Raw genomic sequence first — 22,630 nt, forward strand, 5'->3', positions numbered from 1 at the left:
GCATGTCCTTCACCATGGAGCGCCAGGAAAAAGGCGTTTTACCTGGGCCAGGTGTGAAATTTCAGGTATGTGAACATCTAAAAACACTCTCACCTGGCTGACTATAGTGGCTGGGAATTTTCAGAAAAATTGGCCCAGCAGTTACTGAGTTATACTACCACTAACAAAAACACTGTTAGCTTTTTATATATATAGATATGTTAATTTTAAAAAGCATTCTGTTAAATAAAGTTTTTTTTAATGTTGAAGAGTTACTACTGCTAGAATTATGCATAATGTCACTCCCTGACATTTTGTGGTTGATTCCACCTCTTCCAGTAGTCATGTTTTTGTTGTGCCCATCACTCTATGCTAGAATGCTGAAGGTACTATTAGGCTGAAAAACGCAGGGGGATGGGGCTGTTCTACAACAAGAATGCTGAGATTTCACTGCATGAGGATTGGTTTATGCTCTTCAATTTTACAGCACCAGAATAATTTTGAGAAGGTGGATTCCTTTGAATATCACTGTTTGGTGCAATCCTCGGCAGAATTACACCCTTCTAATTCCAGGTACATCCATTGGTTTAGAAGGTGAAACTGTGCTCAGTATTTCACTATTGGAGGCTTGTGTGGGTGTTGTAATAACCTATTCGCCAGCTGAACAAGCATCAGGAAAGCATGAAGGTGAGTCTAATTAATTCGGCATGCTAGAAACTTGTTCCAGCTTTCCAAATGAACTCTGACCCTGTATGATTCTGCTTTCAGTTTATCTTACTAGTTCCAGGCACTTTCCCAGAGTACAAATGGTATCCTACTGTATGACAAAACACTAAAATAAAATACAGTAATTGCAGAGGTTTCAAGGTGGACTTTGACGGGAACCCGGACAACTTAGCTTTCTTCCTGATCCAAGTGGGATCCTACATGGAAGTGCACGGGGGCAACTTTTGTTCTGACTGCGAACGGGTTTTTGAGGTGGGCACCCAGCTCCGCAGGGAAGCAGCAAACTGGCTGGTTGGCCAAGTAGAAGAGGATGCCCCTGTGACAGAGATTCGAGGACCCATTAGCCGAGGAGAAGGCCCGGGCTGCACTCCAATGACTACGGCAGGGAAACCGCTCAGGAGCAGGGGTGGCCCGAGATGGTCCTAATGCAACTTTTCAAGGATGCTCTCCACCCCAAAGTATTGCAATGGAGCCTAATCCATGGAGACCCTGTGTTGACTAGACATAACAGTTGCAAATGATTGCTATAGTGCTGTAACAGTGCAATATCCAGCAGTGTCAGGATGTGACCTATAGCAACATGAAACTAACAAGCACTTAACCAAGACTGTCTACATTTAGGTCACGACATGGTGAAAATATGGGGGTGGAGGAGAGAGCTGAGTTGCTCGACCCCCCAGATTGCAATACTCATCTTGTTTACGAGAGAAATGCATTTTCCCTGTAGGACAATGTGATATTCCCAAGAGAGAAGCACCTCCCCAAGGGAAGACATCTGCACAGCAAATGAAGAACAAATGTGCATTTGCAGCAGACATTTTCTGGCAAGGCCCCAAAGGAGTAGAGACAGGTTGTAGTCAATGACTAATGAAAGGAAAAATTATATGCATGAGCCTTGAAAGCCTTTATTAATATTTCACACTGATGTGGGGGGGGGAGACTTGGGGGCTGGCAAATATGTCTGTCCTCCAGAAATACATCGCTATGCCATCATTGCGGAAAATGTATTTTTTTTAAAAAAATCCTGTTTTCTTGAAACTTTCAGGATAGTTTACCCTCATATTTTATCTTGTCACAGAGCAACATCTATCTTCTTTGGCATTAGACCTATTTTTCAATTTATGTTTGCTGAAAACTAGTATAAAGTATTATCTGTATACTGAACATTCGCAGTATATACTCTTGCATATGCTCTCCCTGCCTCCGTCTGTATTAAGATGGCTCTACTGTAATTCAAGACTTGCCAGTATCATTTTCTCCTGGGAAACATATTGCCTTGGGCTCTTTCTGTGCCCCAAGTGAGTCTTTTCCATCCTTTGCACTCTTATTTCTGCTCTGCTGCTGCTTCCTATGCCTCTCTCTCTCTCTCTCTCTCTCTCTCTCTCTGTGCTGTTGCTGCTGTTGCTGTTGAACTGCATCTCCCTCTGGAACTTGCACAGTCAAACCATCTCTCATCTCAAGCAGCAGTGAATCACACACTATCACCTGAAGAAGAGCAAAAGGAATCTGCTAGCCTGCTTTCCTAAAAGAAGGAGTCGAGAAGAGCCATACAGCAGAAAGCAAAAAAAGAAAAAAGCAAGCTCCCCTGTTGGTTTGCTTTAATCAAGTTGAGAATTTGCTGCCTGTCTGAGCTTTATAGCAATTCTGCTGATGTATGAAAGGGTTGTTTTTTTTAAGCGCAGCTGGAAAAAGCAGGAAGGCAGCGGCTGCTGCTGCTGCCATCACCACTGATGCAGTAGCCAGTGCAGCAGAATGGATGTGTGAAAGCCCCCGCCGTCTGAACCTCTCCATCTCTGTTGCTTCTCCGATTCGAGTCTGTCTTCATTAACCATCTCCAGAAGGGACAGATGCACTAACTAAGGAAGTCCTACACTGGATCTATCACTGTGTACGCCTCCCGTGAGGAAAATGGTCAACAAAGACATGAATGGATTTCCAGTCAAGAAGTGTTCTGCTTTTCAGTTTTTTAAAAAGAGGGTAAGGATTCTCTTAGCATGTACAACGTTTCTTTCATTGCTGTTTACTATTGAAAAAGAATTTCAGAAAAGGTTTCTGTTTCGGTAAGATCCTCCAGTAATATAAAGAGCATGGAATAATACAGTCTAAATACTGTACTGACACCACAGCTATACCAGTTTTTAAGGGAAAGTGGACAGCAGGAATGGTAATATGTAATTATTATTTACTGAGGAATGCATGTATATCTCTCATTGCTTATAGTCTGAATAGTGTGCAATCCAGAAACTTCATACACTAACAGGAAAGTCCGTATACTCCACTATATGGAGTTTGGGTTTAGACTCTGGTTTCAACAGCTGATAGGCATGGTTGTGAAATGGAGCTTCTATGTTCAGAAGCAGTATACCTGTGAATATCAAATGTTACTTCAAATAACATGAAAGTTATGTTGCCTTCCTGATCTTGGTTATGATACTGTGGGAAACATCTGGTTGGCCACTGTAGGAAACAGAATGCTGGACCAGAAAAACCTTTGCTCTGACTTTGCAAAGCCTTTAAAATATTAATTACTTAGCTATTAAATTACCCTGGCCAGTATCTCTTGTTGTTTTCTCTCTACTGTCCATTCCTCTTATGAAACTGGGAGCACTTGATGACCTGCCACAATTGCTCTTTCTGTAAAATGGGAACGTGATCTAACCTGTCTACAAACAATGAGGAGAAAGGCATTGTGAACATGATGTCAATACAAGATTGATGTACCAGCGATGACAAGCAGTTCTGGGATTACAGTTTAGATCCATTACAGCATCTTTGGCTGTATGTCTCCCTCTCTCATGACTACTTAATGTGACCAATTCCCAGCCCTTTCATTCACATCTCTGAAAATGCTGCATTATATCAACTCCATTTATCATCTTCGGCAAAGCTGTTCACTGGCTCGGTGAAACTGTGGCACGGTCTATAATCTAGTTGATAACTATAGCTTGAATATCAGTGCATTCCCACTAGAGACAGTTTGCTTTATGGAATAATGAGATAGTCGCTTCTCTAAAATCCTTGAGTTCTTCTCATACCTTTTGCTTCATTTGGTATGTAAGAATAATTGCAGCTTGTTATTAACGAGACAGAAGGCGGCATAGTGTGGTGCTTGGCAGATTATACCTTTATGGAGCCATGTCTCTGTGTCTGTGTGTGTGTGCTTCTTGTGTGTGCATGCATACAGGTACCTATATATAGATCTGTGTTAGTATTTCAACAGCATCCTCCATCATTCAGGCATTCTCTAACCCAATGAATGCTTTGAATAGACCAGCAGAAATTTTCCTTTGTGTGGTGGCAATACTGATATTTATGAGGCTGCAGCCAATATGATGGTGTAAAACAGATGGTGCAGGTCTTACCTAGTTCCTTGGTGAAATGCTTTTTCCCCTGAATGACTGGAACTAGAGATTCCTTTTAATGAATGGGAGTAAAATGATGCATGCCATTTTGTTCATTCATTCACCCTTTCCCATTCACCTTTTTCTCTGCCTCATATGGTGAGAAATGCCACTTCATTTTATCCAGCAGTTGAACAGAAAAAATCTCTGCCCAGCACCTTCAAATTCCCATAGCATAAATTAGGAACTTTGAATGTTGAGCAGAAAATAACATGCTCAATGCATCAAATGGCAGACTGGAGATAGTCCTCCATCTGTAAAAGCACCTGATATCATGGTATGTTCTTCCCACTTCGCTAATCTGTTATATATCAAGACTCTTTAGTTCTTTAAAAAAAAAGCCTTGTGACATCCAGGTACTATCATATTTATTGTAACAAGCTTTCATGGACTAGAAACCATTTCATGCAGTTGTCAAAGTGTCCTTCTATTAAAGTTTTAAGTATATATGTAGGTAAGAAAGAGAGGGAGAGCACAAAATGTAAATAATGGGGCAGAAGGCTGTGAAATCCAATATGTGTGAACCAGCTACGCAAAGCTCAAATGTATTTGTAAGCCTAGTGATTATTCCCAACAGCATTGACTGGCAAATGACCACTGTTTTGTAATACTACTTTGGCATCTGTAATGGAAAAGAACCTTTGGAGTATTTACTATTGCCATGACCAATTAAATGAATGAAATGTCTAAGTGCAGGTGCCAAAACATAAGGGTGTAAAAACACAAGGGTGGCAGTCCTGTATGGACTGTCCTTTTTGTACTTATCACACAAAGGAACCACAAGAAGAAGACTTCAACTACATTACACCTCATTGTCAATATTGCTCTCCCTCCCCCCACCACCCCCAGGTGTGCAAACAATGCAGGGATGGCTAACTTCAGTATTTGCAGAAGCCATTATGTTAGTCTATGGGTGACCACTATTTACAGTTGGCCAGTCTTATAATAAACTTTGTGACACCTATCAGTGAGATCATCACAGCATATGCCCTATGCCAATTCACAAAAAATACTAAAAGGAAATATAAAACTACTAAAGACTAGATATTACTCAGTTAACTTGCTTGGACGAGATCAAATTTTTATTACGTTTGAATCTAGTAATCCTGCTAGTCCAGTTCTAGTGGTGGTCATATACACCAGGGTGCGGTTTCATTTGATTTTATGAATGTCTGCTGAGAGATGGCAAGGTGAAGTCTTCAGAGAGCATACGTATGGTCTTTGAGAGGATCTATGTTTTTTTATTAAAGTTGAGCTATTGCTACCTGTATGGAAATAAATTGGAACAGAATGGCTGGGTGCTATGGAGGCTCTACAATACAAATCAGTCTCTACCAATTAAAATGATACATTGGACATATAAAATAGATGCTGGAAAATTGCCTTTCTACAAATTTCCACATATTGTACTTCACCTAATATAGTACTGTTGGATTAGGAATAAAGAATGAGGGCACTTTTTTTGTTTAGCAGAACAACTTTAAGAACCAATGCAGAGAAAAATTAGTTGTAAAAGTTTAAGAAACAGAATTAGATTTGTGGGATCTGTAACTTTTTCACAGGCTTTTGAGGTATCGTTAATTAGTTTCTAGATGACTTCATATTGGAGGATTTCCAAACAGAAAGTGACTCTTTGCAGTGAAAATCCCATAACTTGTAAGTGGGACGGTTCCAATCTTTGATTTTGCTTCCATCCTTTCTTCAAGGAACTCAGGACAACACAGGTAGTTTCCCTCTTCATTTTTTCATCCAATACTACAGTGAAGTAGATTACAGTGAGAAATAGTGGTTGACCCAACATCAGTTATTCAGTGAGTTTCATAGCAGAGTGGAGATCTCCATCTTACCTCTCTACTCATCGTTTCATCACATATTACACTAAATGTCATAAATTGAGATAGCAGGATAAAAGGAGGCTGAAAATCTGGAAAACTGTTCCAGCCACTTTGTTTTAAAACATTATTGATTTCAATTGGAATATGTTGAATATAGGCTTATCTGTCTTATTGAGATCAATTCAGTATGAGATATAAAAGTGTATACATTTGTCTGGGTTGTGGGTTGGCCCAAGTCTTGACCTGGGGTTGAAAAACTTACCAGACCTCAATAGCTACTAGAGCCATTGTTGTGGTCCTGGTGGACACATGCAGTGAGAATGACTGACTGGTATGAAGACTGCTGAGGGAAGAAAATCTACACAGACACAAAAGGCAACCATGGAAAAAACAACAAGCAGTTAACAGCATTCACAAATCCCACTGCATTGCTGTAACAAGAAGGCACTCTTGTGAAAATCAATAAATTAGCTGATTGGATAAGTCAAACCTTCTAAGTTGGCCATCTGACCAGTTCAGTTCAGTTCTTCTCTTTTGGGTTCATGAGATTTTTCACTTGTTAGAACGGTAATTATTCTACCCCACGGGAAAGATACCTCTGAGCTGAGCTGTCATTTCTGTCACTACTGCCTGTTGGTGCAACATCTGAATTAGTTCTTTTGGAAAAATAAAAGCATATTTTGGTGACATTCAATATTTTATTATAATTACCTGTTCTTTCTTTATTATCATAAATAGAAGTGGTCTTCCCACAAAGGGGAAACACAGTCATCACAATATGCATAGACTGTGAACAAATCATATCTGATCTGTACTGCTGTGTAGCATTAATTTTTAAAAATCCCATGGGACACTTGCAGTCGACAATCCAGTTGTATTTTCCTAGACTGGACCCAAATATTAGACCTGTTTAAAAGTGATACCTGGCATGTAAACAACACTTATCCCTGATTTGGGGTGCTGCATCTGCTGATTCCTACATAGCATTACTCGTGCCAGATGCGTGCAGTAATGGCTAATGTTGTATTTATCTAGTTATTAAACTCCTTTTCTCGCAAGTGGGAACCTAAAGCAGCTTACAACTTCATTATCCCCTTCTCCATTTTATTCGCACAAGCACAACCCTGAGAGCTGAGCTAATTTGAAAGAGGGTGACTAGGCCAAGGTTATCTAGTGAGCGTCCATGGCAGAGTGAGGATTTAAACTCAGATCCTCCAGATCCTTGTTTCACACTTTCATTGGTACATTGTGTTGGCTTTAACAGAGGGAGCAGCAACATGATTTAAATAAGACACTTTCTGCATATAATCCAACATGCATCTTTTAAAACTGAAAATTATGTAATGCTTTATTCATAGAAATTGTTTCCCCTATTCCCTTTCTACTTCAGTCAGAGATAAAATGAACAAAAAACTGTCCAAGGCAAGCAATAAAACAGAGTTCAACAATCAGTCTGGATTTTTTAAAGTAAATAAACATATTCCTGTTCTTGTCATTTGAAACGGTATGCACAGGAATGCAAGAGCAACAACAGTTCATAATTTATATGCATCCTGGAGTAATAATCTGGAATGCATTTTGGGGTTTCTCTCTCTCTCTCTCTCTCTCTCTCTCTTTCTCTCTCTTTAAGTATTTTTTTTCATACATGATGCAAATAAAGGTAGTTCTTGTGAAATCAATAATGTTTGCTCTAAAATTCACCTGTATCATAATGCAAAAGATTCACCTCCAGAAACTCTGGGAATTACATGGTGTTCAGCACTGGCGTAATGCCCATTGGGCAAGGTGGGCAGCTGCCCAGGGCATCACCTTGTGGGGGGCATCAAAATGCTGGGGTCTGATTTTTGCCCGTTATTTTAGTGGTTTTCATTTTTCGGCCCGCAGGGGCGTGCAGTTTCTAGGATAGTGGGCACCAAAATTTCAGGGTATCATCAGGAGACTGTCCTTATGCTACCCCCCAAGTTTGGTGAGGTTTGGTTCAGGCAGCCCAAAGTTATGGACCCCCAAAAGGGGTGCCCCTATCCCCCATTGTTTCCAATGGGAGATAATAGGAAATGGGGGCTACAGTTTTGAGGGTCCATACCTTTGGCCCCCCTGAACCAAACTGCACCAAACTTGGGGGGGTATCATTAGGGCAGTCTCCTGATAAGACCCTGAAAGCTTTGAGACTGTGCCTTCAGAAATGTGCCCCCTACAGCCTGCAACCCCCATTGACTGCAATGCAGAAAACTCAATGCAGAACAAAGATTCTTGGGCAAATTTCTAGGATGTTCCTGCAGGGGGTCCATTTTTTATGTATTGGCACCAAAATTTCAGGGTATCATCTGTAGATGATGGCACCCTCCAAGTTTGGTGCAGTTTGGTTCAGGGGGTCCAAAGTTATGGACCCTCCAAGGGTGTAACCCCCATCTCCTTAGTATAAAGAATGGGGGATGGGGCACCCCCTTTGAGGGTCCATAACTTTGGACCCCCTAAACCAAACTGCACCAAACTTTGGGGGTACCATAAGGACAGTTTCCAGATGATACCCTGAAATTTTGGTGTTGATACATCCAAAATGCGCCCCCTGCAGGAACATCCCAGAAATTTGCCCAATAATCTTTGTTCTGCATTGAGTTTTCTGTATTGCTGTCCATGGGGGTTGCAGGCTGAGGGGGGGGACATTTCTGAAGGCACAGTCTCAAAACTTTCAGGGTCTCATCAGGAGAATTCCCTGATACACTTCTAGGCTGGTGTGCAGTTTGGTTCAGGGGGGCCAAAGTTATGGACCCTCAAAACTGTAGCCCCCATCTCCTATTATCTCCCATTGGAAACAATGGGGGATGGGGCACCCCCTTTGGGAGTCCATAACTGTGGACTCCTTGAACAAAACCTCATCAGACTTGGGGAGTAGCATAAGAACAGTATCCTGATGATATGCTGAAATTGTGGTGCTGATGTGTCTAAAAATGCACCCCCTGCAGGCACCAATGTTCTGGTGCAAAAAAAATTTGGTCGTGGTGGAGTGGCCGCCCGGGGGGGGGGGGGCATCCAACTCAGGTTTTGCCCAGGGCTACAGTTTGCCCAGGGCTGCCTCGTTACGCCCCTGGTGTTCAGTGATCATTGGAGAATGGTTGTTTCCTCTTTTATTCAGAGGAAACAGAAACAGTTCAGAATTTACATTTCTTGCAGATGCTGGCAAGGGGCAGGGAAATCTAAATTCTGAATTTACCTGTGTTATACTTTCTTTTTTATAAGGCTTGCTAAGTGACTTTCAGCCACCCATTCTTTCTCTCTTTTTGCCTAACTTACCTGCCCCTTGTTGTGGGATGAATTGAAGAAAAGGAAAATGTAGACCACTCCTAAGCTCCTTGGAAGAAGGGTGGGATAAACATTCAATAGTGGATTCCACACAGCATATCACACAGGTAAATTCAGAACCTGCTATTAAGACTGCTAAGTTGCAATAGAGTTCTTGGCTATTCTTTTAACAACCTGAGGCAGTGTAATAGGGTACAGTCACCGCACTTCTCAATACACTCCCCATCAACCTCTCTCCACGTGCTATGATATGAAACAGAATCTGCTTGCTAAAGCAGAAGAAGGAGGCAAGTGGGGGAAGAGATCTATGGAAGATATTAGCTTGAGGAATGTTCCTGCTGTAGAACTTCAAGTCCACATCGGACTTAGGCACACTTTTCCCGATTCTGGAGAGGAGGGAGGCGCAAGCAGCAGTGGACCTGAGCCCTTGCCCACCCCAATTGCTGCCTTCATGCTGCCGGCCCCGTCCAGGTGTGCGGCTGCCCCGCAGACAGCTCAGGGGGATGGCCAGCCCAGCCCAGGCAATCCCAGTGTGGCTGAAACTTTGTCCTGGGCCTGGACACTACCTCAGCTTCTTCCCTACTCTATAAGCAGCTGAGGCATGTTGGGAAGGTGAGGAGTGGTCTGCCAGTGGCCCTGGCATGGCTCATGGGCCCAGCAGGCTGGCAGGCTGGCTGGCTAGCAAGGGGCATTCACATGGGGGACAGGGGGCACGGAGCTTTCTCCCAAGGCACTGGGCTCCAGCAGCGGGGAAGCAAAGACTTCTCGTGAGTCTCTGGCACAAGGCCCACTGGCCAGGAGAATGCCATGGGTGTGGGGGGTGATTTTGCACCCCCCACATGATTAAATTGGTGGTACCCAGGGACATGTCATGCCACATGTCCCTCTGACAGGTACGGCACTACCATTGAGTATTTATTCACTAGCCCTTTTTTCATTTGGTTTTGGTGGGTGACAGATTGTTAACAGAGTTCTATATTAAGTAAATCTATTTTTTATATCTGTAATGTAATCTGATAATAACATTTCTTAGATCTGATATCAAGGCAATAAGAGAGGGCATTCATTTTTCTCTTAATAGGATCTGTTCAGTAGATAATGAAAAGAGACTGAGATGCATTTGTGGTGACTCCTGAGATGTAGCTATCCCACTGCTTCTTATATCTGTGGATATACATCTGCCCAGATTGCAGTCAGATGCTTTTAATAAAAGGTTGCTTTGAAGTCTTCCATTTGATTCGATCCCTTCCTGAGCTTCTTAGAAACTCATACACATTTATTGGACAGCTTCTTCTGACAGACAGCTTCAGCTTTCAAGAAATAATCTGGTGTGACATATAACTACACATAATAAGGAAAAGAGGATGGGAGGAAGGGCACATGAGAAGCTTTGCAAATGCTGCAAAGTCTGTTTTCACTAATCAACAGATGGTAGGTGAAGCAGTAATGTGCTGCTGCAGCAGACCGGCTTCTACCCTCCCCAGCCTCTCTGGGTAGGGCAGGAGCCAGCCTGCAGGGAGGCTGTGGGGCAGGGGGCCATGGCGAGTGCCGCAGCAGGGGGCAGCTCCTGCCCTCCCCGGTCTCCCAAGAAGGTGGGAGCCAGCCTGTACTGCAGCGACCAACTCAGCCAGTGAGCGGCGCCTTGGCACAGGGGAGCTGCCAGGCACCAGCTGGGTCCTGCAGCATGGGGACCCAGCCAGTGCCCGCACACACCCCCACCTGACAAAATGGCATGCACCCATTGACGGTACACCACTGAGTCCCATTTCTCTCAGAACTCTCTCATCCCCACCTACCTCACAAGGTGTCTGTTTTGAGGAGGAAAAGGGCAGGTGATTGTAAGCCACTTTGAGATTTCCTAAAGGCTGAGAGAAGTAAAAATACCAACTCATTGTCTTCTGCATGCCAGGAATCATGGTCCCACTCTGCCATGACCTGTCACCTCATTTTCTGCACTGAAAGCCCTTTCTGGGATTGGGCCTGATTCAAAATAGCAACTGGCATGCCAATTAGAAAAGGAAAACTGCAAGCAACGGCAGCCCTGGAAATGAGTATGAAACTTAAGATCATGTTCAAGAAAAAGAGGAGACTTAAGGAGAAGTGGACCAAATTAAGAACATAAGAAAAAGCCTGCTGGATCAGACCAGAGTCCATCTAGTCCAGTTCTCTGCTACTCGCAGTGGCCCACCAGGTGCCTTTGGGAGCACATATGTATGTGAAAGCAATGGCCTTCTTCTTCTGCTGCTCCTGAGCACCTGGTTTGCTAAGGCATTTGCAATCTCAGATTAACAAGGATTGGTAGCCATAGATCGACTTCTCCAAATCTGTCCAAGCCCCTTTTAAAGCTATCCAGGTTAGTGGCCATCACCACTTCCTGTGGCAGCATATTTCAAACACCAATCATGCGTTGCGTGAAGAAATGTTTCCTTTTGTTAGTCCTAATTCTTTCTCCCAGAATTTTCAATGTATGCCCCCGGTTCTAGTATTGTGAGAAAGAGAGAAAAATTTCTCCCTGTCAACATTTTCTACCCCATGCATAATTTTATAGACTTCAGTCATATCCCCCCTCAGAGGTCTCCTTTCCAAACTAAAGAGTCCCAAACGCTCCAGCCTCTCTTCATAAGGAAGGTGCTCCAATCCCTCAATCATCCTCATTGTCCTTCTCTGCACCATTTCTATTTCTTCTATATCCTTTTTGAGATGTGGCAACCAGAGCTGAACACAGAACTCCAAGTGCGGTCGCATCACTGCCTTATATAAGGGCATGACAATCTTTGCAGTTTTATTATCAATTCCTTTCCTAATGATCCCCAGCATAGAGTTTGCCTTTTTCACAGCTGCCATGCATTGAGTTGACATTCCCATGGAACTATCAACTAATATGCCCAAATCCCTTTCCTGGTCTGTGAATGATAGCACTGACCAGGAAATTGTTTGTCAGTTTGTCAATTGCATACTAAAGCACCAGTATTTAACTTCTTTAAATAAACATTTGTACCTGACTTCATGTGGCTTAAATACTATTTCTGGTATAATTCATCAGAGGGATGCTTTACATCTGTGGTGGCGAACCTTTGGCACTCCAGATGTTATGGACTACAATTCCCATCAGCCCCTGCCAGCATGGCCAATTGGCAGGGGCTGATGAAATGATCCTGCTTATCTGGAGTGCCAAAAAATTCACCACCACTACTGATCTATTTCGTGCAGTACTAATTCTACAGAACCAGGAACACATCATGAATCCAGTACAAACTAGCCTGTTTAGAATGATAATGGCTTTTCCCATTAGAGAAAGAGAGAAATTTGAAAAATGCCAGCAAGACCTAAGACAGTTCCCTATTTTGTAAAAAAATTGTCTAGAGTTATAAAAATAAGCAAAGGCATTTTTTTTTCTTCCTTTTTTCTATCCTGAATACTATTTAAAACAGATTTCCAATTAATAAGACCCTGGTGAGCTGCATTTTTTTTTTCTTGAGACAGGCAACTGAATCACGGAAGTTTAACTGCTACTGGGAAAAGCAAGCCAGGTGCTTGGCATCCAAGCTTAGAAGAATCCTTTCATCCATTGTGCTAAGTAGAGAAGATGCTCTAGGTATTCCATGTGTTAAGCAGATGGAAGTTGAAGAGCGGGTGAAATGAGAAATACTTCTGAGAAGCTGACAACACATAGTGTTAGACATTTTCATTAACATTTGTTTAAAAAAACACAATAGACCACCGAATAGTTTGCCAGAGTTTCAACTAGGCAAGAATTGGATGAAAAGTGGAATCTCAAAGAATGCAAAACCAGAAAGGACTGCAATAATTCTATAGAGGGGAGATGGGCAACTTGTTCTGTTCTGAAGGCCAGATTGGAAGTGGATCATCATCAACCAAAGAATCATAAATTTCTTTTCTTGCCAGTGCATAAGTTGCATCTCTTGCCAACAGGTCAGATAACTGTATAACATTCTGTTACACTCTTTTAGATATCAGATAATTTAGATTTCAGCATGAAAAAAAGAGGAAGGAGAATTTGGTTTATACCCCACCTGTTTCCTGTGAGGAGACTCAAAACAGTTTGCAAACTCCTTCCCTTTCCCTTCTGACAACAGAACAACAAGCCATAGGAGCATCCCTGAGCTGCAGGCACACTTATATTTGTGACAACGAATATCTCCCTTTAGATTTCACTTGAAGGAAAAACAAACCATCAAGGATTTGATTTTAAAACTGTTGAGAGGTAACAATATAAACATGGGGAAAATGGGACAATGTTAAATAAAGAAAATTATGGAAGAGATCCCTCTTCTCTCACACCTCTGCTGCAGACCTCTTGGCAATCAGCAAGCCTGATGTGATCATGCACCTAAATAGTAGCACTGATGAGTACAGGTGGTATACAGGAAGAGAACAGGGTTCATAGCAACCCCCCCTCCCCTTCATATAGTTTTCTCCTTTTAGGCACCTCCAGTAGTTAGGCAGGCTGAGATCTTTATGGGGAGTGCAATCACCAGCCACCTTCACTCATTCAGATGCCACAACCACTTACACATGAGTCAGATCTTGGTTGGCTTCTCCTAATGACCATAGACTTCCCACCATCAACACTGAGCAACTTTTCAGTTGTCAGTAACTTTTGTAGAAAGGTTTCATTTTCATCAATCGAATACTTGTGCAACAGGAGAAAATCAAATTTTCTCCAAGGGTCATGATTGCGTCATGGAAGTGACATACGTTTTATGTGCAGAGTATTAATTTCTGCCCAAACTGAGAGAAGTCATCTATATAGCTGTGCCAGATGTGAAGCTGTCTGGGTCAGGGACCCTCTCTCCAGAGGGAGATCACATCCTCTTTCAGTATCTACAGCAGAACACATCATTGAGAAGCAGATTAGTCTTTCTTTTAACAGAATAAGTCACCTGTATAAAAATTCTTGGGTATTTTGGGTATATTGGCTACACTAGGGCAAAAAGGTCAATTTGCAGTAACATGCAGTTTTAAGGATGCCAACTCTGGATTTGGAAATACCTAGAAATTTGAGGGTGAGGCCTGGGAGAGTGGCGTTTAGGGAGGGGAGGGACCTTTGTAGGGTACAATGTCATACAGTCCACTTTCCAAATCAGCCCTTTCCTCCAGCAGAAATGCAATAAATGTTTTAAATAAATCAACAGTAAATAAATAAGCGATTTATGCAATCTGAAGATCAATTGTAATTTTGGAAGATCTCCAGTCTCTACTGGAGGTTGACAAACCTAACAAATATCTTCTTTGTTACCTCCCATGGGCCCAGCATCCATATCTGCTCATGGGAGAAGACAGGGAGGCTGGGGAGGGCAGGCAGGGATCCAGCGGGCACAGGCAGGGTCGCCATGCCACAGGAGAGACTAGGCGCAAGGACCTGGTCAGTGCCTGGTGGCCCCCCATGTGATCAAATGGCATGTCCCCATGGGCCCCTGCTGAAGTTTATCCCCTCTCCAAACTCTCCCCTCCCCATGCTCACCCTCCAAAATCTCTACATACTGCCCCACCCAGAGCTGACAACTTTAGCAGTGGAATTTTGTCTATGCTTCTGCAGAATTATGTCTTGTCATAGCTTCATAGTTCTTGCTCAAGCAGCTTGTGGCTCAGTGCCGTACCCTGACTAAATGGCACCTGGGGGCATGACTGACTCTCTGCCCCTCCCAGCCGGCTCCCACCCCTCCCCCTGCACCCCACTTATGGGAACCAGCAGGGAGGCCACGGCTCGGGGGCGTCTCAGACAGGTGCTCCAAGCCCCGCCTCCTGCCTCCCCCCACAAGGTAGGCTGGGGAGGGCAGGAGCTGGCCTGCAGGGAGGCTGGGGGGTGGGGCTCACCGGCCGAGGTGGGTGCTATGGTGGCAGGCCGACTCCTCCCCTCCCAGCCTCCCTGGTGGGGGGAGACAGGCTGTGGCTGCGGCAACCAGCCCAGCCGGCGAGCGGTGTGCTGTTGTAAATGCATTCATTAGAAAGTTGCATTTTTACTTGAAGTTGTTCCTGCATTATTTAACAAAAAAAACCCCATGGCGCCCCTGCAAAGAGCAGCCGGCTGAAACAAGCAGGGTCTGGCTGGTGGGGCTGCGCGTTAGTCTGCGGGTGGGAACTACACTTTCCTCCAGATTAGAACACACCTGCTCTTAATCACTATGCCACTGCTGATCCTTTGTACAAATTTTAACTTTTTGTATGTTTGGGAAGAGGGTATTTTAATGTTTTTATAATGCAATTTTATCATGTGTGTTTTAAATTGTAAACTGCCTGGCAGCCCTAGAAAGGGCAGAAAGGTGGGAAATAAATTTGGTAAATGAAATAAAATAAATCTAGAGGTTGGTGGGCTGAACAGACAGGATAGACTTTTTGACAAACCTGAAAAATGCTTCAGGTATGCATGAAAATCTGAAATGTGCAAACAATAAAAGTAGTGCTTGTCTTGCATATTTTTAGTACTGTCCATGATTTTGTATTTTCCTTTTTTAACCTTTTCTTCTCTATGTCCATTTCTTCACACTCTTACCTACTTTCGAGTAGGGCCGTAGTTTTGAATAGGCAAATACTAATAACAGCAAGATCCTTTTCCTTCTCCCTGGTGTATGCTGAGAGCCAGAATTGACTCTTCTTCCTCTTGACAACTGAGCAACTTACTTAAAACTACTTCTTTGCTCTCCTCATTCTCCCTCCCGAAGGGTGTGATATGGTATAAGATGTACATAATCTATATTTGCACAGGAAAGTACATGGCATTTGGAGCACAGTTCTTGCCATAGCAAGTTGAGCATAATGACAGTGCTGCTACTGTAAATTCACATTGGCTGCACTTATTAAGATCCTGGCTCTGAACCAATGAAAAGTGAAAATCTATGATCATGTCTAGCCTGAAGACATCAAAATGAAATCTCAGAGGTGTTCCACAGCTTATGCTGGAGGCTGCAAAATAGGTCATCACATTGCTTTGGCAGGAAACGTCATATAAGATCACCTGCAAGGGGGAATCAATGTCCCCTTTGTGACACACTCTAAACTTAATTAATGCCATTTGTATGGACTGGGAAGAGTATCAGCTGTGTTGATTAAAACAGTAGGTCTGAATTGCTCTGGTTTTCTTGGGGACTTTGATGATTCTTGCACGCTTACTTAGAAACCGTGAAGGAATCTCCCTTGGAGTGAGAAACCGCTGTCATTATTTTGGTGACTAGGAGATCATTGTTTTCTGTCTGGTGGATCAGAGTTTGGCTGTCCCCATGTGGAAGGTAGAATGGTCAACAATCCTGCCTGTTTAACCCACATAAGTCTGAATCAGGTTTGTGGAGTTTCTCTCATTCTTCGAACTAGATGAGATGCTGAAATCATATGTCTGGAGCTCTTGAGCTTTTTCCCTTTGTAAAACAAACAGAAAAAAAACAATTATATGGGGGCCTATTTCAGATCACTGGTACAAAAACATAATGGGGAAGTTAACCCTTTCTCCCTGCACCATTTGGCTGAACAGTGAAAGAGTTTTTCTTGCCCCAGTTCAGATTGGGGAAATGCTATGGGAGAAAATATTAACCCCTCATCCTCTACCTCACCTACCTCACAGGGAGTTTGTTGTGAGGGGGGAAGGGCAAGGAGATTGTAAGCCCCTTTGAGTCTCCTGCAGGAGAGAAAGGGGGATATAAATCCAAAACTCTTCTTCTTCTTCTTCTTCTTCTTCTTCTTCTTCTTCTTCTTCTTCTTCTTCTTCTTCTTCTTCTTCTTCTTCTTCTTCTTCTTCTTCTTCTTCTTCTTCTTCTTCTTCTTCTTCTTCTTCTTCTTCTTCTTCTCCTCTATACCACTGTCCCAATCTAAATTTGACTCCTGCATGGTTGCTACTTACAAAGCAAGAATATTTAGGAGCTTTCAATATGGAAGTTGAAGTGATTCTTCTGGTTTGACTTTTCATTGAGGCCTGGGCCCATTCTGCACAACATAAAATGTTTTCAAGCAGAAAATAAAACTTTTCCTCCATGGAATTCTGCATAGTTTTTAGCCCAAAATGTTTTATTTCCTGCCTGGAAATTTTTTATTTGCATGTTGTCCCCTAGCAATTCTTTTTTGAAAACATTTTGATTTGCCATATGGTCTCCTTAAAAGGTTTTCCACACCTCTCTGCAGTCTCTGGATGTCTTCATTTCTGCCATTTTCTGTGCTCATGCCAGCCATCGCAAACTATTATTTCTGTCATTTTAAAAAAATGGGGGTTGTGTCTGCAAAGAGGAGCTATCATTTTAAGGGGTGAGTGGGGACAATGGTGGGTTTTGCAAATGTTTGCAAAACATTTTCATGGGCTTGTGCGGAAAAGGCCATGCTTGACCCAGCACTCTTTAAGCACATGCCATTTCACCTGAAGTTCTTTAACCACATGCCCATTTCACCTGAAATCAACAGGACTTCAACTTTGGTTGGATTGTTAGTGTGGGGTTGATGTTTCACTTGAGAGAGATCACATTTATTTTTATTGGAGACATGCAGGAATAAACAGTGTGAAATATCTGCCTGCCTTTGCTGATGAATCAGTTCAAAGAGAATCTGTAAAGAGCATCTCATGAATACCAAGCAGTATCTGGAGGGCAAATATGGTAAAGAAGAGCAGTCATAAACCCATCTTTAAGGCAAGGAGTCCCTAATGAACCTTTTCAAGAAGTTTTGTGAATCCTTAACACTGAAGGCTACATTCCGATGGGTGCTTATCTATGTTGCTGTAAAATGATAATAAACACGGAAGATCCATGAGGAGTGTCTGGTCTGTCTGGCTAGGCCTGCAGCAGTAACAGCATTTCAAAAGCCACGGACAGACCTAAGATTCCTAACTACTTCATTGCATAAACATGCATCTCCCTAAAGATACACACTTGAATTAATTTAGTGAGGTGCCCACTTTCATCTAGATCAATTCCTTTTTAAAAATACATTTCAAACTGATTGTAAAAGGAAAGGAAAAGCTACTTGTTTAACCAATCACACTCTTCCTCTTTCTCTCTGGCTCTGAGGCCTCCTAAAAAGCACAGCATCAGATTTCACTGTTAGGACTGATTCACCACAACTTTACTTTCAGAGGTGTCAAGCATTTATCTTTTCCAAAAAGTTATTCTTTAATTAGAGATGGCCCCTAATCAGTAGATTCATATGTTTATTCAGCAATCTTGTCCCCACAGGACGAGGAATAGCTACTTTCTCCTCAGAGTCCAAGTGCAGATTATTATCCCTTTGGTGTGTTTTCCTAGGCAAGTCCTCAGATTTACTGTGACAAGGATATTCAGTATCATGGTAATTTTAAAGAACCTTGGGGCACTAGAGTTAACATTCTTTACCCATACATATGGTTTTTGGTTCATGTATTGTTTTGTAATCAAGTCAGGTTCATTGACTCCAACAATGTTGGATTCCATTTCCCTTACTATGAAAAAAAGTTACTATTGACAAAGTGGTGGACATTTTTCTACGTTAGTCTGTATATTTAAAACTGTCTCATACTGAGACCCAAGATGATTTTCTCTGATTCTCTGAGGATGCAGACAGGGGTCTTTCTTAGCCATGCTGTGTATGATCCTTTATGAAGTGATGAAGACTGAACATGGAACAGGTACTTAGCCACTGTGTTTTGGAAAACTGTGTACTGTAGCATTAAGCAGTGGATTCACCAATATGTCTCTAGTTTCTCTAGTTCTAATCCAACTTCAAACTGCAACAAAAAAAATCAGAAGGAGATTGAGACTGGAAAGAGCAGCAATGAAGAAACTAGAAAAGATTAAGGATGTGCTGCTGGCAACCAAGATCAAATTAAATGTAGGCCATAGTTTTCCCTATTACTATGTATAGATGTGAAAGTTGGAAAATGAAAAGAAAGCAGGCTGAAAGAGATTTGATTCATTTGAAAAATGGTGTTGGAAAAAAGTTTTGTGTATACAAGGAACCATTAAAAAGACAAATAAGTGGGTTCTAGATCAAATCAAACTGAACTGTCCCTGAAAGCTAACATGACTAAATTGAGGCTATTGTACTTTGGTCACTTAATGAGAAAGCAAGAGTCACTGGGAAATGCAATAATGCTAGGAAAAGTTGAAGGCAGCAGGGAAAGCAAAAGACTATCTCAATGGAGGCATGTGAGCAGTACAGTCCCTCAGGGATCTGTGTTGGGGCCAGCGTTTTTCAACCTGTTCATCAGTGACCTGGAGCAAGGTGGCCAGGTTTGCAGATGACACCCATTATTTAGGGTGGTTAAAATAAAAATGAATTGTGAAGAGGTCCAAAAAGATCTCTCCAAACTAGAGAACGGACATTTAAAAGGCAAGTGAAATTCAATGTGAACAAGTATAAAGTGAAACATATTGGGGCAAAAATCCCAATCTCAAATATTCACTGATGGGATCTGTGCTGACAGAGGACAGATCCTCTGAATCTTCAGATCCTCTGAAGATGCCAGCTACAGATGCAGGCGAAACGTCAGGAGAGAATGCTGCTAGAACACGGCCATACAGCCGGGAAACCACACAGCACCCCAATTGTGATATTTATTTATTTGATAGCTTTTTATGTGACAAACCCTCAGCCTGATGGCTTTCAAAGCAATTTACAGTTAAAATTCTAGCAACTCTGTCAAGAAAGTCAAAATTATCTTACAAAACATCCTCTGTAATAAAAAACAACATTCAGTCTAAATTGTGATAATAAGGAACAGATTAAGTAAAAGATGAACAACTATTCACACTCCAAATCTGAGGAAACAAATCCAGAGTAGATTTGAGTGGAAAGAGAGCATGGTTCCCAGCTTCTATTAGCATCATGTTGTTCCCTAAGTCCTGTGCCCCACATTCAATCTAGAGATGTCTAAAACATACAAAGACCCAAGTTGTGGGCAAGGTTGCATTCTAGCTGTGCTTTGAGATGTTTGTAATGTATTTGTGTCTCTGAACTTGAGAATCCTGAGCAAGGAATGCAGAAATAGGCATTCAATCTGGGTAAACAGTCTGGGGTTTTTTAAGCCGAATATTTTGTGTGATGTCTCATGAACACAACCCTGAGAATGGGGTCAGTCAGATTATCAAGGCTGTCTAAAAACTGTAGAAAGGAGTCAGCCAAGCTCTCAGGAGGAACAGTAGCCTTTCTGCTGATTATTATTTTGGACCTGCTGTTCATCTTGCAGCTGGTATGTTGCAGTTTGACAGAGGCTCATCGGTGAGTAATGTCACTAGTTATGTTCCCCCTGGGGTTGGTGTGGGATGGCTAAACTTTTAATGACTTTGATTTATTGTGTTGTTGAATGCGTCCTTTTAATGCTTTTAGTGCTGGTTCCTCCTTGAGCCTCTAGTTTATATACTCCATCCCTTCCCTAATCCTCTCAGGGGGAAATATATCTTTTCTTGGCTTTCTCTCTGGCAGCTGGATTTGTTCATCAGATCCACCTTTTACTTTGGCTCCCAACCAGATTACTGAAGCAGCAAAGATGGCCTTGAGGAGACCATTGCTTCAAATTAATTCCTGAGCTGACTGTGGATTATTGGCTCTTATCATGTCTAGTTCTCAGTTTTGGCTGGCATGCCTGAGGTGTGGAGAGGCTATGATCTATAGTAATTTACCAACAAAAATGTGTAGGAAGCAATTTCAGAAGCTGAAGTTAATCTGCAGTTTTCAGGCAAATGAAGTAAAACATAAGTTCATGCCTCAATTGCTTCCTATAACCAAATATATGTCTTACAGCAGATACTGCTGTGCCTTCTACTCCAATACACTGCCCTTCATATATGACATATACAGGTTACATATACAGATTGATGAGCAAGACTGCGCCAGTACCCTGCCTGTCCTGAATTGGGATGAGCCGTTTGGTGTGCTGCGTTTATGTGCTTTAGCCTCACTACTACTATGATCAGTTCAGGTCACTCAGAAGCCACACAAATCTGTAGTTGTGCATTGGAGGCTAATTATAGCAGAATTGCCCAATCAAGTCACTCTATCAAGATAAATGTGCTGACAGGAGGAAATCCAGATAAAAGGAATGACATGCAAAGCACACACAAAATAGAAGTGCCCCGAATAGGTGTCTCTGGAGAGGAGTCCTTCCTTACCACAAGTTACATAGATCTGCTGCTTAAGCACTTAAAAACCACAGAATTTCTGGCAAGCTTAGAGTTACTGGTTGATTTCTAGAACTACCCTAGCGGCTTCTGGGTTTCCCTTGGAACATAGTGACACAGCTGACATTACTCTCCCCCCCCAACCCTTCCACTCAGCCTGGCAACCCTACTACACAACACTGTGGCGCATTAATGCACCTCCAGGGGTTTCCCTGGCTTTTCCATGATCTTTGTCAAACCTGCTTTGCTCCAAAGTTTTCAGAAAGATTGCAATGGCTGTTTGCAATCTTTGGGATGGCTTTGTGTGGGTGTGAAATTTTGGATTTTCTTGCCCACATAGCCATTTTTCCGGATTCTGACTCTGCTACAGTCATTTCCTCCCCCCCCCATCTTTTTTTTTCAAAAGAAACTAGAATACTATTATAGCAATATATCTCTGTAACAATGGGAGTAACAGATTCTCTGAATTCTCAGCTTTTGGTTTTTTTAAAAGGAAGTCTTTTTAAAAAAGAGAGACTAAGTGATGATGAATCTGACCTGGGTGGTTCAGGGTAGCCCAATCTCATCATATCTCAGGAGCGAAGCAACTGTCTAGTACCTGGTTGGAAACCACCAAGGAAGTCTAGGGCTGCTACACAGAGGTTGGCTATGTTAAACCACCTCTGTTCACCTCTTGTCTTGAAAACCCACATGGCCACCATAAGTCAGTAGCCTGATAGCCCTTTATACACAAGTTGTGATGACTCCATGCTGTATATTTTATGAACAACCAACTAAATATATCCCAATCAGTCCTATATTGTTGCTTGACAAATATTTGACCCCCCCCCTTTTGTTGCAGAAAATACCTGGTAGGAAGCAAAAACAGAGAATTATTGATTCCATAGTGTAGTTTCCTATAACAGTGAAAGAATCTGGTCCACCACCAGGACCTCTAGACTTATAAAGTTCTACATCTGTTGAACTTTGGGGCATATTGGTGGGACTATCCAAAGGTCCTTCACCATGGAAGACCAGTCTAGTTGGAAAGTTGCCTTGCCGTCTACTAGGTCCTTTATGGGAAATCATGCCTGTTATGATGTGGACTATACTGGGTTGCCATTGATGGGTTGTGAGCTGTGTTCAGCTTGGTGGGTTGCAGAAGCCTGGCTTATGGGTTATCCATTCAATCATTATATTGCACTGAAGATTAGGCTAGAAGTGGAATGTTTAGAATGACACAGGATTATCTGTTTGTGCCCACATTGTACCTAGCACAAAGGCATTTCTAAAGCTTCTGTTAGGAAGAGATTATGCTTCT

At 42.4% G+C, this 22,630-nt stretch overlaps 1 protein-coding gene across 1 annotated transcript in view; it reads left to right on the plus strand.

Moving 5' to 3' along the window:
* The first annotated feature begins 2,165 nt into the window (after nt 1–2,165).
* SGK1 (serum/glucocorticoid regulated kinase 1) overlaps nt 2,166–22,630 on the plus strand; it is a 90,466-nt gene continuing 70,001 nt past the window's right edge. The window contains exon 1 of the mRNA XM_048490251.1: nt 2,166–2,682. Coding sequence (XP_048346208.1) covers nt 2,614–2,682 — 69 coding nt within the window. The 5' untranslated portion in view covers nt 2,166–2,613. The remainder of the gene's footprint in view (nt 2,683–22,630) is intronic.

Source organism: Sphaerodactylus townsendi, linkage group LG01 (genome assembly GCF_021028975.2).
Source record: "Sphaerodactylus townsendi isolate TG3544 linkage group LG01, MPM_Stown_v2.3, whole genome shotgun sequence".
Lineage (NCBI taxonomy): Eukaryota > Metazoa > Chordata > Lepidosauria > Squamata > Sphaerodactylidae > Sphaerodactylus > Sphaerodactylus townsendi.